The sequence below is a fragment of the Meles meles genome, chromosome 2, assembly GCF_922984935.1.
Source record: "Meles meles chromosome 2, mMelMel3.1 paternal haplotype, whole genome shotgun sequence".
NCBI classification, from domain to species: Eukaryota; Metazoa; Chordata; class Mammalia; order Carnivora; family Mustelidae; genus Meles; species Meles meles.
This window is the reverse complement of record NC_060067.1, coordinates 13456652-13472180: the sequence shown is the minus strand read 5'-3', so window position 1 is coordinate 13472180 and position 15529 is coordinate 13456652. Positions and strand designations below refer to the sequence as shown.

Below are 15529 nucleotides of genomic sequence, written 5' to 3'. Positions count from 1 at the left end.
CACTTAGAGGTGTTTCCTAGCTGTTTGGTGACAGGGGCACTTTTAAGAATTTAAGGAACTTTGCCCCTAGGAAAAGGTGTCGATATATACCATTTTAAATGCAATTTCAGAAAGTCCATGGATTCCAGGTCAAGAACCCATTAAAAATAATCTTCATGGAAAAAAATGTGGGAAGACTTACTTAAGCCACCCTAGAATTTTGGATTGATCAGGAAGATTTATTTGATAATAAGAGGTTAAGTGCCACGGCAGGACTCCAGTGTAAACACAGTTCTTGCAAATGGGGAAAATTCTCATTTTTCTGGAACTGCTTGAAAATAAGAGAAAACTTGGGCAATATCTCATAGCTTCTTCAGTCTGTGATATGCTAAAATTAAAAATAGTGTGTATACTATATTTTATCAGCCTGAATATAAGAATGTGTTCAATGTATTTCATTCAAAATTGTGTTCTTCAAAATTAATTTTTAGGGGTGCTTGGGTGGCTCAGTGGGTTAAAGCCTCTGCCTTCAGCTCAGGTCATGATCCCTGGGGTCCTGGGATGAGCCCCGCATCGGGCTCTCTGCTCGGCAGGGAGCCTGCTTCCTCCTCTCTCTCTTTTTTTTTTTTTTTAAAGATTTTATTTATTTATTTGACAGAGAGAGATCACAAGTAGACAGACAGGCAGGCAGAGAGAGAGAGAGGGAAGCAGGCTCGCTGCTGAGCAAAGAGCCCGATGCGGGACTCGATCCCAGGACCCCGAGATCATGACCTGAGCCGAAGGCAGCGGCTTAAACCACTGAGCCACCCAGGCGCCCCCCTCCTCTCTCTCTTCCTGCTTCTCTGTGATCTGTCTGTCAAATAAATAAAATCTTTTAAAAAATTAATTTTTAAAATATTTACATATCTCTCTATGATATGTATAGATATATACCGAGGTATTGATTATTGAGAGTGATATTTATAGATGACTGAGATTTTACTGGTATGTTCATAAGAGCTTATCAGAAACTAAACCAGGACTATGATCTCTGCCTTCTGAATACAAGTTTGATCTGTTCTTAGGTTTGTAGCTGTGGTTGGAGTTCACAGGACCTCCTGCCCTTTGTAATCTTTATTTTGCTCCAGGCTGCCTTGACTATCAACCCAGTGCCTTTGTTCTTGCTTCTTCCTGCACTGAAGAAACCCTCTTTAATCCTTTCCACGAATCTGTATGTTTGTTTACCAGTAAAACTTTTTTTTTTTTTTTTAAGATTTTATTTAGAGCTGGGAAATGAGCAGACGGGGAGGGAGAGGGACAAGCGGACTCTGTACTAAGCATGTAGTCCTACAAGGGCTCCATCCCAAGACCCCGAGATCACTATCTGAGCCGAAACCAAGAGTCGGATACTTAACCGACTGAGCCAGCCAGGCGCCCCAACCAGTAAAATTCTTATTTTTCCCTGATTAATTCTACTCAATTCATATTATTCTCTCATGACTGAACACCTCTGTAATTTTTCTTAGAAGCACAGATGGATGTCTGTCTGTACATACAGAAAAAACTCAGTAAACTTTGGCTGTTAGTGATTTTAGTTTTTCTATCTATAGCAGGTTAATACTCATGAGGCTAAGAAGATGAACAGAGTGGTACCCTTTGACTTGAGGGGTTTCAGTTGCTTTTTTTTTTTCCTCCAAGAATCGTAGAATCTCCAGTTTGAATCTGATCTTAGATGTCATACTCCAGTAAAACTATACAACCTGTTGTTAAGTTCTCCAACTAAAATGCCTGCATTCTGATCCCTTCCCAGGCTCCATCACCCACATCCTGGTCCCAAAATACAGTGTAGCTTTGACCTGCTGTTCGTGTTGCAGAGGCTTACCACTAGAGCAGAATGTGAATGCCTTGAAAGGAGATAGGATTTTAAAAAAGAAACCCCTATCCTCAAATTTGAATTGTTTTATTACTAATCAAAAGTCAAACCTGAGAAAATTCAAGTGTTTTTCAACACAGTGACTAGATGCTCTCGCGGTTTTTACAGAACATCTGCCTGATCATAGAGATATTAGCATATTAGATATTAGCATAGATATTAGATATTAATATTAGATATTAGCATAGAGATATTAGCAACTTCTCAAGCCAAACATCTTTTTTTTTTTTTAAAGATTTTTATTTATTTATTTGACAGAGATCACAAGTTGGCAGAGAGGCAGGCAGAGAGAGAGGGGGGGAAGCAGGCTCACTGCTGAGCAGAGAACCCGATGTGGGGCTTGATCCCAGGATCCCGGGATCATGACCTGAGCGGAAGAAGAGGCTTTAACCCACTGAGCCACCCAGGCGCCCCAAGCCAAACATCTTAATGTAGTTTTCTATTTCTCTATTTCAGACAATAAGAAAGCAGCGTTCCATAGTATTTGTGAATGGCAATGAGTTTCACTATCTGGCTCACAAAATGTGCTCCCCTTCTCATATATAAACCCATTAAAAAGATCTATTTCGGAGATTTTTAGATGCCACCGCTCTCTTACACACACATACAAGTCACCATTGTGCAAAAAATGTCGTGTAGATAATTAAAAATTCAAAGTACCTGTTAATAGTAAGTGGTTAACATTTATGGAACGCTTGCTATAACCCAGGTCCTGTGGGCTTTATATACAGTATTATTCCACTGAATCCTTAAACAACTCTAAGAAACAAGAGCAGGAGGCTGGTGTCTATCTCTACTCTTGGTCGCTTTACAGTACACCCTCATACAGGAGACACAGTGGTCATGGTCATCATCATCATCACAGTTATAATTCAGCACTTTTAATATATTCGCAAAGTTGTACAACATGGCCACGATCCAGTTCGAGCACATTTCGTGGCACTGAAAAGAAACCGCATTGTCAGTTACTCCCACTTCCCCCTGCCTTGTACCTTTTTATATCCATTGGTGGGGATTTGTTTTTTGTCTCCAAGTATGAAACCAACTAAAAATTAAGACAGAGAAATCCCACAAAGATCAGTTAGGTACTTTTATCATCAATAATATCTAATGATATGTGGTTCAGATTTATGGCCAAAACAACACTAACACCTTAGCCCAGATTTAGGTAGGCTTGAGCTACCTTGAGTCACTCACTGACTCAGTTTGAGAGCCACAACAGTGACTTTTTTTTTTTTTAAAGATTTTATTTATTTACTTGATAGACAGAGATAACAAGTAGACAGAGAGGCAGGCAGAGAGAGAGAGGAGGAAGCAGGCTCCCCGCTGAGCAGGGAGCCTGATGCGGGGCTTGATTCCAGGACCGTGAGATCATGACCTGAGCCAAAGGCAGAGGCTTAACTCACTGAGCCACCCAGGTGCCCAAGAGTGACCTTCTTGAGGGCCCTTTGCCACATGGCAGGACCAGAGTAGACCGCCCACTCCCTCCCAGTAGACTGAGCAGAGAGAAGACAGAAAGGGGCCAAGTTGGGCATTTTTTTCCCAATCTCACCTACTAGAGTCTCAGTCCCACTGTCTGCAGAGGAGATAATTCACTCCCTTGCATGGGGCAGGGTAGATCCGAGGGCATAAGAAGGCAGCAGAGAAACCAGGCAAAGTGCTATCACAAAGCCAATAACAAACACTTGGTATATGAAAAGAGGAAAATTAAAGATTTTCCGATGGGACCGAAGGCAAGGTTTGTTCTCTGCCTTATTAAACTGCTTGACTCTGAAATATTGGGCATCTGGATTTCAGATAAGAGGAAGAATCTATTTGCTGTTTCATAATTGCTCCTTTGGAGGCCTTCTATTGACTGATCCTTCAATCCTATGCCCCTTTGAATGGGTCCTTGTTAATTTGTTCTTGGCCCAGGAGGCATTACATTATAGCCAGCTGTCAATTAGGAGGTAGGATGGAGTGGAAAGACCACAGGTCCTGAACAAGGAAACTTGCGCCATGTTCCAGCTCTGCCCCGAGGTAGATTGCTACAGTGATACGACCAATTTGTTCAAGCCTCACTGTGTGCCTTTCCATTTGAAATGTGACTTTTCTAGAGAGATTGCATTCATTTTTCTACCTACCCCTTGAAATCCAGACTGGGTCACACTTTGGTAAATGGGACAAAAGCAGATGAGAAAGTACTCACCCATTGGGTCCTGCCCTCTCTTGTTCCTGGGAATCCTTCTGCCAGTATGTGAACAAGTCTAGGTTACCTGACTGGAAACAAGAAAGACCCTATGGAGTGACACTCCAGTTTTCTCAGTGGGGGGTTTTCCAACACCAACAACCACTTCTCTGTTTCTCTGGACACCAAGTGGGTGTTCAGCCATTCAGCCTAATTCTGACACTACCTATCCAGACTTAGTGCAGACCCCATAGCTTAACTAAGGGCTCAGTCCCACAAGGCTGCCCTCTACTTCCATCACCAACTGTAAGCTCCAGACCTCCCATAATTCTCACCAACTCACTGTAAATCAAGAGTGCTTGGGTGCCTAGGTGACTCAGTCGGTTAAATGTCTGACTCTTGATTTTTGGCTCAGGTCATGATCTCAGGGTTGTGAGATCAACCCCTGCATCAGGCTCCATGGCCAGTGGGAAGTCTGCTTGGGATTCTGTCTCTTCCTCTCCCTTAGCCCCTCCCCCTGCTGGCATGCGCGCTCTCTCTCTCTAAAACAAATAAATAAATAAATCATAAGGGGAAAAAGAAAAAGAGTTCCCATGACTCCCTCCTAAGATCTGATGATTTACTAGAATGGCCCATAGCTCTCAGGAAGATTCTTTACTTACATTTACTGGTAAGGGATATAAAAGAACAGGCAGTTGAAGAGTCCTGAGGGCAAGGTCCGGAAGCCCACCTTGTTCCTGTAGGTATTAAATTGGGCCGCACTACCCTCTTACCATGTGAATGTTTTCAATAATTAGGAATCTCATCAAATCACGTTGCTCAAGAGTTTTTATGAAACTTAAATCTCCCAGCCCACCCACCTTTTTTGGCCAGAGACTGGTGGGTGGGGCTGAAAGTTCCAACCCATTAATCAGTTGTTCTGCAGCCTGACCTACCCTGAAGCTATCCAGGCATCGGAACAGATTTATCTCATTTGTATAAATTCAGGTATTCTGTAAAAGGACTCATTATGAATAACACAAGCACTCCTGTCACTCAGGAAGTTCCGAGTTTTAGGATCTCTGTGCCGGGAACTGGGGGACAAAGACCAAATATATTTCTTCTTGTATCACTCTCTGCTCTGCAATGCCAGCTAAGAGCCCAGGCACGTGAGTGAGGCCACCCTAGAGCAGCCACAGAGAGGTATACCCGAAGAATCATCACCAGACACCGGATGATGAGAAATAGAAAACATTTGCTATTTTAATCCGCTAAATTTTAGGGTGGCGTTTTACACAGTAAAGACTAGCTAAAATAGCACCTTATCAGGCGTGAAGAGAAAGGGGGGAAAATTCTACTAAGAACATGAGAAAGATGGTCCTTGTAATTCAAAAATGAATTTAATTTTGAGCTTTCAGGAAGCCAAGGTAAATAAAAACAAAATGGGTTATAGAGTTCCCATTATTTGAGAAAAGACATAGATAAATTCCGAAGAGGTGACAAACATTTTGCTGGTCAAAAAAAGGATAAACAATATTTCAGTATTAAAGAGACACAAAATACTATAATATATAAAGGTATCTTCACATTTTATAAGCACAAGAAAAAAATTTCGTGTAATTCCCCTACATTAATTCTCAATATAAGTTGAGATAATCCACATGTTATAAAAATTGAGCTTATTAAACCCTAAAGGAAGGAATGGTCATCCTGTTTATGAAGCTGGATTTTTAAAAACATACTTTTGGAAAGAGCTGGGTATGAAGGTTAGTCTTTAGATATGGAAGGATTTTATTCTCAAGCCCCTCTTGCCATTGTTTTGTAAACAGCCAGTCTTCATATAAAATGTAAATTCCCCGGGGCGCCTGGGTGGCTCAGTGGGTTAAAGCCTCTGCCTTCAGCTCAGGTCATGATCCCAGGGTCCTGGGATCAAGCCCCGCATCGGGCTATCTGCTCAGCAGGGAGCCTGCTTCCCTTCCTCTCTCTCTGCCTGCCTCTCTGCCTGCTTGTGATTTGAAATCTCTGTCAAATAAATAAATAAAATCTTTAAAAAAAAATGTAAATTCCCCTTATATAAATAAAGTTTCACTTGAGTGAAATGAGACTAGGTCATATAAATTTTTTTAAACTTAAAAAGTTGTATTTCTTTTTTTTTTAATTTGTATTTCTATAGAACCCATAATAATGTGAACATAGAAATAATGAAATGGGGGCGCCTGGGTGGCTCAGTGGGTTAAAGCCTCTGCCTTCGGCTCAGGTCATGATCTCAGGGTCCTGGGATCGAGCCCCACATCGGGTTCTCTGCTCCGCAGGGAGCCTGCTTCCTTTCCTCTCTCTCTGCCTGCCTCTCTGCCTAGTTGTGATTTCTCTCTGTCAAATAAATAAAAAAAAAAAAAAAAAAAGAAATAATGAAATGTTCACCACGTGAATGAAATTTGGACTTCAAAGTTTAGATTTGATGATGTTAAATTATTTTTATGATTATGAACTGTTCACATTGCCTTTATTTATATAAATATATACTAATTATTGAACCCAAACTATGAGCCATGTACTCTAAGTGCTTTAGATTTATCAATCCACTCAATCCTTTCAGGTGCCCTGGAATGTAGATATTTAATGCTTGTCCTATCCTGGTCCCTTAAATGACCCCTCTTACAGAGACAAACTTCCACTGAAACCTACATTAAAAGTCAAGTGTCTTAAATCAATGGGGAGTGTTTTAAAAAATGATCTATTTAAACACACATCAAATTACATCCTTACCGGGGGCGCCTGGATGGCTCAGTGGGTTAAGCCTTTGCCTTCGGCTCAGGTCATGATCCCAGGGTCGTGGGATCGAGCCCCGCGTCGGGCTCCCTGCTCAGCGGGGAGCCTGTTTCCTCCTCTCTCTCTGCCTGCCTCTCTGCCTACTTGTGATCTCTGTCTGTCAAATAAATAAATAAAATCTTAAAAAAAAAAATTACATCCTTACCTCACATCTTATGCTAAAATAAATTTGTGAAGGATTTAATCAAGAGCTAAATGTAATATTAGGCCATAAAATTAGGTGATTTATCTCAAGATAAAGAAGAACCTTATATCAAACAGCAATTAAGAAAGTTACAAAGAAAACTATTAATAAAGTAGTTGAATATACCAATGAAATAATGCTTATAATTTATTTCCCACAGGAATATAAACATTACTGGACAGAACTGAGAGGAACTACACTTTTCTTTTATTCTGACAAAAAAAGTCCAACAGTGAGTAGTAAAACATATTCCGCTGATTCAATTTTTCCTAATATGGACTTGGCATATAGTTCTATTTATTTGGGGTTTTCTGTCTTCCCAAAGTAAAGATATTCTAGTAAAACCAATTCAAATAAGAATTTTTATTATGTCTGTGGGGGCTATCAGGTATAAGACCCATGGTAAAATTCCCAGGCAACCTGGGAAAAAGGTATAAACTCATGTCTTTAACTTTGCATTTTTTTCTTTTTGATTCCAATAATAGAAACTTAGTTGAAACATGAAATTTTTATTTTTTTTTAAAGATTTTATTTATTTACTTGAGAGAGAGAGAGAGCACAAGCAGGGGGAGGGGCGGAGAGAGAAGGAGAAGCAGACTTGGCAGGGCTCCAATCCCTAGACCCTGAGATCATGACCTGAGCTGAAGGCAGATATTTAACGGACTGGGCCACTGGGGTGCCTTGAAACGTGAATATTTTAACCAGATATCTGAATACAACTTGTTTATGCCAAGGGATAGCCTTAATTTCCCCAGCTTTTTATCTTGCTGTAGCACACAGTTACGATCTGAAAGGAACTAGATGACCCCCAAAGCCTTATAACATAAAATATGTCACAATTTAATTGTCCTAGGGAGACAAAAGCATAAGGACTTCTAAGAGCTTAAGCATGAGAATAACAATAGATTCTGGGATTAATTTATTAGTAGTAATTTTAAATAATTGATTTATATTTCAACTTTCCCACAAAAATCGAAAGCAGTATATTTCATTTTTCCACAAATAAAATGTAGCATTTTCATGCCAAACGCTTGCCTACCTTGGAATGTTATGCCCATAGAAGATTTTACGATCTCTAGTCACTTGTTTAAACACTTCGGACCACGGATGTAGTAGTTGCCAATTCTTAGAACATCATCATTACCTGTCCCGATGTAACCGAAAGAACAGAAAAAGAGCCTTTGTGATGTATTCCACCTGGAGGCATTTCAGAGCCATTACATAAACTCAGTAGAAGTCGTTTAAAAAAAACAAAACAACAACAACAACAAAAAACGAAAAACAAACTTAAAATAATCATCTTTCTCTGGAATTCTGGATAGGCAAGTCTTGTGTAAAGGTGTTTCCAAATACCGCAATAAATTTTAATAAAACGAATTCTGCCGTTGTGCCTTCCAGCTGCCTACTGATGGCGGTAAACCTGTGACAGCCCCTGGCCTACACCTTGTGTCACGCACGTAAGTGGGCGAGCGAGCCAGCAGTTGCGGCTCACTCACTCCCTGGCAGGAGGCGGTACCTCTTAGGGAGGGCAGCCCGCTGTTCGGCCTGACTGCCTGGGTGATTATGATGGCCCTGCTGCCATTAACTGTGGGTTTTCAGGCCAGTCACCTAACCTCTCTGTGTCTCAGTCTTCCAGACAGGGAAGTGGTAGGAATCAGATGAAGTCCCAAATTGGGTATTTTTTTTTTTAAAGATTTTATTTTTTAAGTAATCTCTATAGCAAACATGGGGCTCAAATCCCCGAGATGAAGAGTTCACGCTCTACTGACTAAGCCAGGCAGGCGCCCCTCAGACTGGACGTTTTTGAAGGAAGTATAATGATGATGCTATATTCAAAGCTGTGGACAGGATGTAGGAAAACCACAAAGGGTAGAGCAGACCTTTGAGGCTAGTAACAGCACCCTTCTCTTATGCCCAAGATGCATTTAAAAAAGTGGGAGAAGAGTGAACAGAGGTGTGCAAAGATGAGTGTGTTGAGAGGAGTATGACCTTTGACTGACGAAGCAATCGTATGGGATCATAAATAGCTCATTCTCCTCGGTCTTCTGATCTGCCAGTGTTAACCAGGGTCCCACCCAAAAGGAAGTCAGATGTTGTCCACATCAGTCTCTGTCCTGTGTGGTGAGTAGATAAAAGTAAACCTAGAGGACCAAATAAGGGTCTTGTCCAGCGCGCGTATTTTCACATCTCTAAAATTAGGATGAAAGGGGTAGTCTGTGTCACGAGGTTATCAAAAGTATTAAATGAGGTAGTGAACGTAAAGACAAGAAAATAGCTGGCTCATAGTAAGCCTTCAGACGTTCTATAATTTTTTTAGTTTTTTAGAAGTTTACTTACTTGAGAGAGAGAGAATGCAGAAGCCAAGGGATGGGCAGAGAAGCAGACTCCCCCCTGAGCGAGAAGCCTGACATGGGACTTGATTCCAGAACCCTGGGATCATGACCGAGCCACCCAGGCACCTGCATTCAGACATTTTCTATGCGATATCTCGTCTAATTCTCATAACTCTAGAGTGGGTACTGTTTCAATGACCACATACAGATGAGAGTAGTCACGTTTCAGGATTCCGAAGATGTGCAAGATCAGAGAATGAAAGGGGTAAAATCCCGATCTTGCTCCTGAGCCCGAATTCTTAACCATTATGCCATGAAGAGACTGTTACAATGAAATGCCACAGAACTGTCCGTCTACCAATTTTGTTAAAAGAGGGTGCAGGCTTTAGGAACTGTGTTGGGTGATAGTCTCAGGAGAAAGCACAGAGATAGAACAGGTGAGAACTGTAGATATTAAGCAAATAGTGGGGAAGAATTTAAAGCTGCTTTTATTTGAAAGGCTATCGGGAGGTCATGTGAAAGAACTCATGATTTTGTTTCATGTTATTACAGAGAAAGGGGACTGGGACCAATGGATGGAAATTCTCTATGGAAAAAACTGTGGCTTAAAACAAGGAAAAACTTGCTAGAGTGGCGTAGGAGGCATGAGTTTCCTCGTTTGAGATATTGTTTGAGGAGGGCTCCATAGAGGGATGCCCTGAAGGAGAGTCAGATATCAGATGGCAATAGATTAGACAGATGACCTTTAAGGCTCTTTCAACACTACAATTTAAAAAAGATAGAACTTCCTCTCTCCTAATCAATAGATCAGTTTACAGCTCTCTAATTTGCCCACTTCTTCCTCTGTTGCTTCCTCCTTTGTCTCAGCAAAATTCACTTAGCTCGATGTAGACAATCCATCAGAAAAAGATCTTGTGTAATTTGAAATTCTGTCTTGCTTCCGTTATGCCTTCCCTTCCTTCTAAATAGCTCTTTGTTCATTGAAAATGAGTTGGCCAACCCAAATTTCCCTGAACTTCATTAACATAGGAATAGGTCTGGAAAAAATTTACTTATTTTTATGCCTTACCTTATTCAGAAAAACAAAATGAGACCTACAAGAACATAATAAAATAAGTTATATTGGGCAAAACAGAGGAAAATATAAGGAAGTCAGGAATGAGGCGAATTCAGAAAAAATTATGCCATAGAAACTTTACTGCGCTTACTGGAGGTGGTTCTGGTCTAATACTAGAAAGCAAGTCTGGCCAGTTGCATACAGACCAATCCATATATACCAGTTGTTCAGAAGAAGTATTTTTATTGTATTGGGATAAGATAGGAATTTCTTTTTTTTTTTTTTTTTTTTAAGATAGGAATTTCTTAATAGGATCCTTATAACCAGTGGCATGTGATAAATGTCGAACAGCATTCTGGAAAAAATTGTGTATATGAATATATGTATATAAATATATTGTAAATATTACTGATAAAAAGAATGTGTGGCGCACGGTTAAAAAAATAAAATACGCAATATTCTTTATTGTAATTTCCATAGAGGCAATTGATTCTCACGGAATACTTTCATTGATTTTTCTGAACTCGGGTCCATAGCCAACTATGACTGTAATTCAATCGTGATTTGACAAATGAAATTGTTTCCAATCTGCTGTTTCCCTAATAAATTTATGGTCATTAAATCTGCCGTTTGACGTGAACGGTGGCAATATTTCCGTTTACAGTAATGAGTAAGAGGGAAGCAAAGCAATATTTATTTTTGTCACCTCTTTGTCAGTGACATGGCAAGTTCTCTGAGTACCAATAGTTCTGAATTATGGAAGAATATTTTGTCAACTTTCTGTTCTGTTGACAATGAAAAACTTTCAGACACAACAAATTTGAAAGTTTCACCTGCATTATTAACATTTTTCTCCTTCACTTTCTTGTGTCTCCACCAGAGCCAAGCAAACTGTGGCCCTTGAGCCCAATCTAGCCAGTGGCCTGACTTGGTACAGTCTATGAGCTAAGAATATTTTTGACCCTTTTCAAGTATTAAAACAACAACAGCAACGACAATAGGAATTTGCAACAGAGACTCTATGTGGTCCACAAATCCAGATACATTTTCTACCTAGCCTCTGCAGGAAAAAAAAAAAAAAAATTTTTTGCTGGCCCTTAGGACAACTAACAAAAGAGTAGATCAAGCCCTAATTTGTAAGATTTGCCAATTTCCAGGATGTAAATACTTCCACCATCATAGCTGATTTCAACCTATCAGTGTGACCTCAGTGAATCGGGAAGAAACGTACAGCAGTGCGCCATGAGATGGCATTTCCAGGTGTAAACAACCTCAAGAGTGTAGCAGGAATACTATTCAGTAATATAATTGGAAAATAATGAGTTTTGAATTTAATTACCTTTGTTTTTAAAATAGTTTTATGTTTATATCATTTAATTCTTAATTAAGGCTGTGTTTAGCGACTAGCTTGCAAAATTCCTAAAAATAAAAAAATCAGCTTTTTGGAACCTGTATGAGTCAGGTGCAGTGCTCTGCCACATAATACATTTTCCAGAGGCCCTTTTGGTACAGAGGGGCTGCAACGCCCAGCTGAAAACCAGGATGTCATGCAAGGTACAAATCAGTTGGAGGGGAGAGATTACCTCTATTCCTGCCTGCCAGACCTAATGTTCGTTACCCATGAAGTAATTTAATGAGATTGCCTTTATCTTTGCAGTATGTTGACAAGTTAGACCTAATAGACCTCACAGGTCTTACTGACCAGAATTCAACTGTAAAGAATTGTGCAAAATTCACCCTTGTTTTGCCAAAAGAGGAAGTGCAACTGAAGGTGAGTAAGGAGAAGCAATTAGCTGGAAACAAGTTGTAGTTATAAATAGCACTGACCGCTTCACAACCCAGTGGCTGAGATAAAGAGGAATTCTAAGAGGATCTGCCAAGTCTCATACTTTGTTAATATTTCTTGCCTTTTGCCAAAAACTGCAGTTTTCTAAATAGGGATTTGAAAGGGCATGTTCCCTTGTTTGGTATACAAGCACGTTGAAACCATATACTTCTGTCCTCCAACAAAGTCAGAGATCCCATCTGGTGTTTTTAAAAGTTGTTCTTGAATTGACATTCACTAAGTTCCCAGATGAATCTGAGACATGTCCAACATGATACATGTTGGGAACTAAATTAGAAAAACCCATATTTCACAAATCGAGACACATTTTGCAAGGCAATTGGCCTATAGTCTTCAAAAATACCACTGTAAGGGGGCGCCTGGGTGGCTCAGTGGGTTAAAGCCTCTGCCTTCGGCTCAGGTCATGATCTCAGGGTCCTGGGATCGAGCCCGGCATCGGGCTCTCTGCTCGGTGGGGAGCCTGCCTCCTCCTCTCTCTCTGCCTGCCTCTGCCTAGTTGTGATTTCTCTCTGTCAAATAAATAAAATATTAAAAAAAAATACCACTGTAAGAAAAGCCAAAGGAACACTGGACATCTGTTGCCAATTTTGGAAACTGGAGTGTGACAACTAAATGCGATGTGTGATCCTGGATTGGATTCTGTATTAGAAAAGGGAAAAAATGATAAAGAACATTATTGTTACAGTTAGGAAAACTCCAAAAAGAACTGTGTGCTAGATATACACAATAAAATACAGTATTCAACTCATATAACTCTAAACCTCACCAGAGCAGAGATCTTGTTTGTTAAAGTTGTACACCCAGAACTTCCATAAAAAAAAAAGTTTTTCTTGAATGGACAGTCAAAGTGAGCCAATTAAAATCAACCAACAACTGTAGTAATAGCACAAAGAGAACGCCTTGGCATTGAATAAGATGTTGGAGTTGGTCTTGCAAGCTCTGGTCATGAGCGTCACAGAGCCATAGTCTCCACTTGAAGAGATTGCAGTGACCTGCGGTCAGCCGTGGTCCGGGAGCAGGTGATCCTCCTTCTGACCTGTTATCAGAGGGTCCATAGTAGCCCACCACTCGGTCACAGTGCCTATGTCATTCATATCATTTCCTCACCTAGGCATTTTATCAGCTCATATTATCACAAGAAGATGGGTGAGTAGAGTACAGTAAGATTGTTTTTTAATATTTTATTTATGTGTTTTGAGAGAGAGAGAAAGCATGAGTTGGGGGAGGGGAAGAAGAGGAGAGACAGAATCTCATGGAGATTCCACACTGACAGGGAGCCTGATGCAGGGCTCCATCCATGACCTCCCATGACCTGAGCCAAAATCAAGAACTGAACGCTTAATGGACTGAACCACCAGGCACCCCAGTACTTAAGGTATTTTGAGAGAAAGATCAGATTCACAGAACTTTTATTACAGACTATTGTTATAATTGTTTTATTGCATTATTGTTGTTAATCTCTTACTGTGTCTAATTTATAAATAAAACTTTACCATAGGTACGTTTCCATAGGAAAAAACATGGTGTATATGTAGTGTTCAGTACCATCTGTGGTGTCAGGCCTGCACTGGGGATCTTGCAATGTATTCCCACAAATAAGGGGACTACTGGACTAGAAATCATTGTACTTAGGAAATCTAGGCCCTGCCCCTAACGCTGAGCCTCAGAATATTTGTCTTAAGCAAGCTTCGCCCATGATTCTGATGCGGTGGTTAAGAACACAAGACTGGAGTCAGAAACCTAGGGTTGATTTCTGGCTATTTTATTCATTAGCTGTGTAATCACAGGCAAGTCACTTAACCTCTTTGTGCCTTGGTTTCTTCATCCAGAAGTAAGTCCTTACTCAGCTGTAACCCTCTTACTGAGATCTGCCTGAACTGCTTTATTAAAATTACAATCCTTTTCCCATCCCCTAACCCCTCAAGACATTCCCAATGTCTTTTACACGGATACACATTTTATTCTCCCATTTAATTCCTTCTGAACTATACCATTTACTCACACTTATATTTATGACTTCTTATTCCTTGCCAGACCCCAAATTTCATTAGAACAAGGATTTTTGTTTTGTTTTCTGATGCAAACCAGTACCTAGAATAGTGTCTAGAACTTAACGGCACTCAATAAATATGCTAAGTGAGCAAATCCATAAAATAAAAATTTTAAAACTTTTGCAGAGTTGCCATGAAGATTAAATCAGTTAATACACGTGAAGTACTTAGAGCTGCCATGTAGACGTACTTAACAAATATTGGCTGTATTAGTAGGATTTAGAGTTAAGAACCGGAAATTTTTCCTTAAAAATTTCCTTAAAAAAACTACATTGGTCTTACCCAGTTGCCCCAAACTTAAAGTCAGTCAGTGTTAAATACCAGTGGGGAGGGAATCAACCATTAATTGACATACTGTGGAAATAAGTGTCCTAACATTTACATTTTTTGGAGTTAAGTAAGTTTGTATAATTTTACTTGTTTAGGAAGCAAACAGCTCAAAACTATATACTTGTGACAAAAGAAAATAGTATTGAAATTTCATAACAAATGCACATTAACAGTTTTAAGCAAAAAGGAAAATGATTTGTTTCTTCTTTTCGACTAAAGTGCTTTAAAACATTACAACTGACTTTTTAAAACAATGTGCTTCAATAGAAGAATATGCATTTTGTCAATCTTGCCGGGTTTTGATGGCTTACGCATTTTGAGACTTAGAAAAATTGATGGCTTACACATTTTGAGACTTAGAAAATAATCGTATGAAATTCTAAAGTTATTTGAACTTAATAAAAGTATGAATGTTTACATTCATGTCTTTTCTACTTTTGTCTTTGTCTTTTGTCTTCCTCTTTAGACAGAGAACACGGAAAGTGGGGAAGAATGGAGAGGCTTCATTCTTACAGTAACAGAGGTACGTAGGAAAGACCTTACTTTTGACTGATTCACAAATTCCACAGCTATTTACTGGACACTGGCTATGAACCATACAGAGTGAAAGAGGTCAAAGATACAAGAATTGAAAAGAGGAGATATAAACCCTTACACTGACTCATGAAATTTATATTTTTATCAGGTGGATGGAAAGGAAGAAAGAAAATGAACAAGATAAATTAAAACTGTGATAATTGTTCTGTAGAAAGTAAACAGGGCCTTGTGCTAGCTAGAGAGCTACAGTTGGTCAGGGAGATCTACTTTTTGGTCCTGTCCCTTGACACAGTGGTCCTTTCTAATGCTAATATCTATAGCTTAC

General features: G+C 39.8%; 1 protein-coding gene across 5 annotated transcripts in view; it reads left to right on the top strand.

Annotated features, from left to right (window-relative positions):
- The window catches only part of STAP1 (signal transducing adaptor family member 1), a 77681-nt gene that overhangs the window by 12158 nt on the left and 49994 nt on the right, over positions 1 to 15529 (top strand). For 4 of the 5 annotated variants that reach the window (XM_045989196.1, XM_045989189.1, XM_045989183.1 and 1 more), the window contains exons 3-5: positions 7211 to 7282; positions 12098 to 12211; positions 15134 to 15190. In XM_045989196.1, coding sequence (XP_045845152.1) covers positions 7211 to 7282; positions 12098 to 12211; positions 15134 to 15190 — 243 coding nt within the window. The remainder of the gene's footprint in view (positions 1 to 7210; positions 7283 to 12097; positions 12212 to 15133; positions 15191 to 15529) is intronic. The other variant, XM_045989207.1, reaches the window with a different exon arrangement.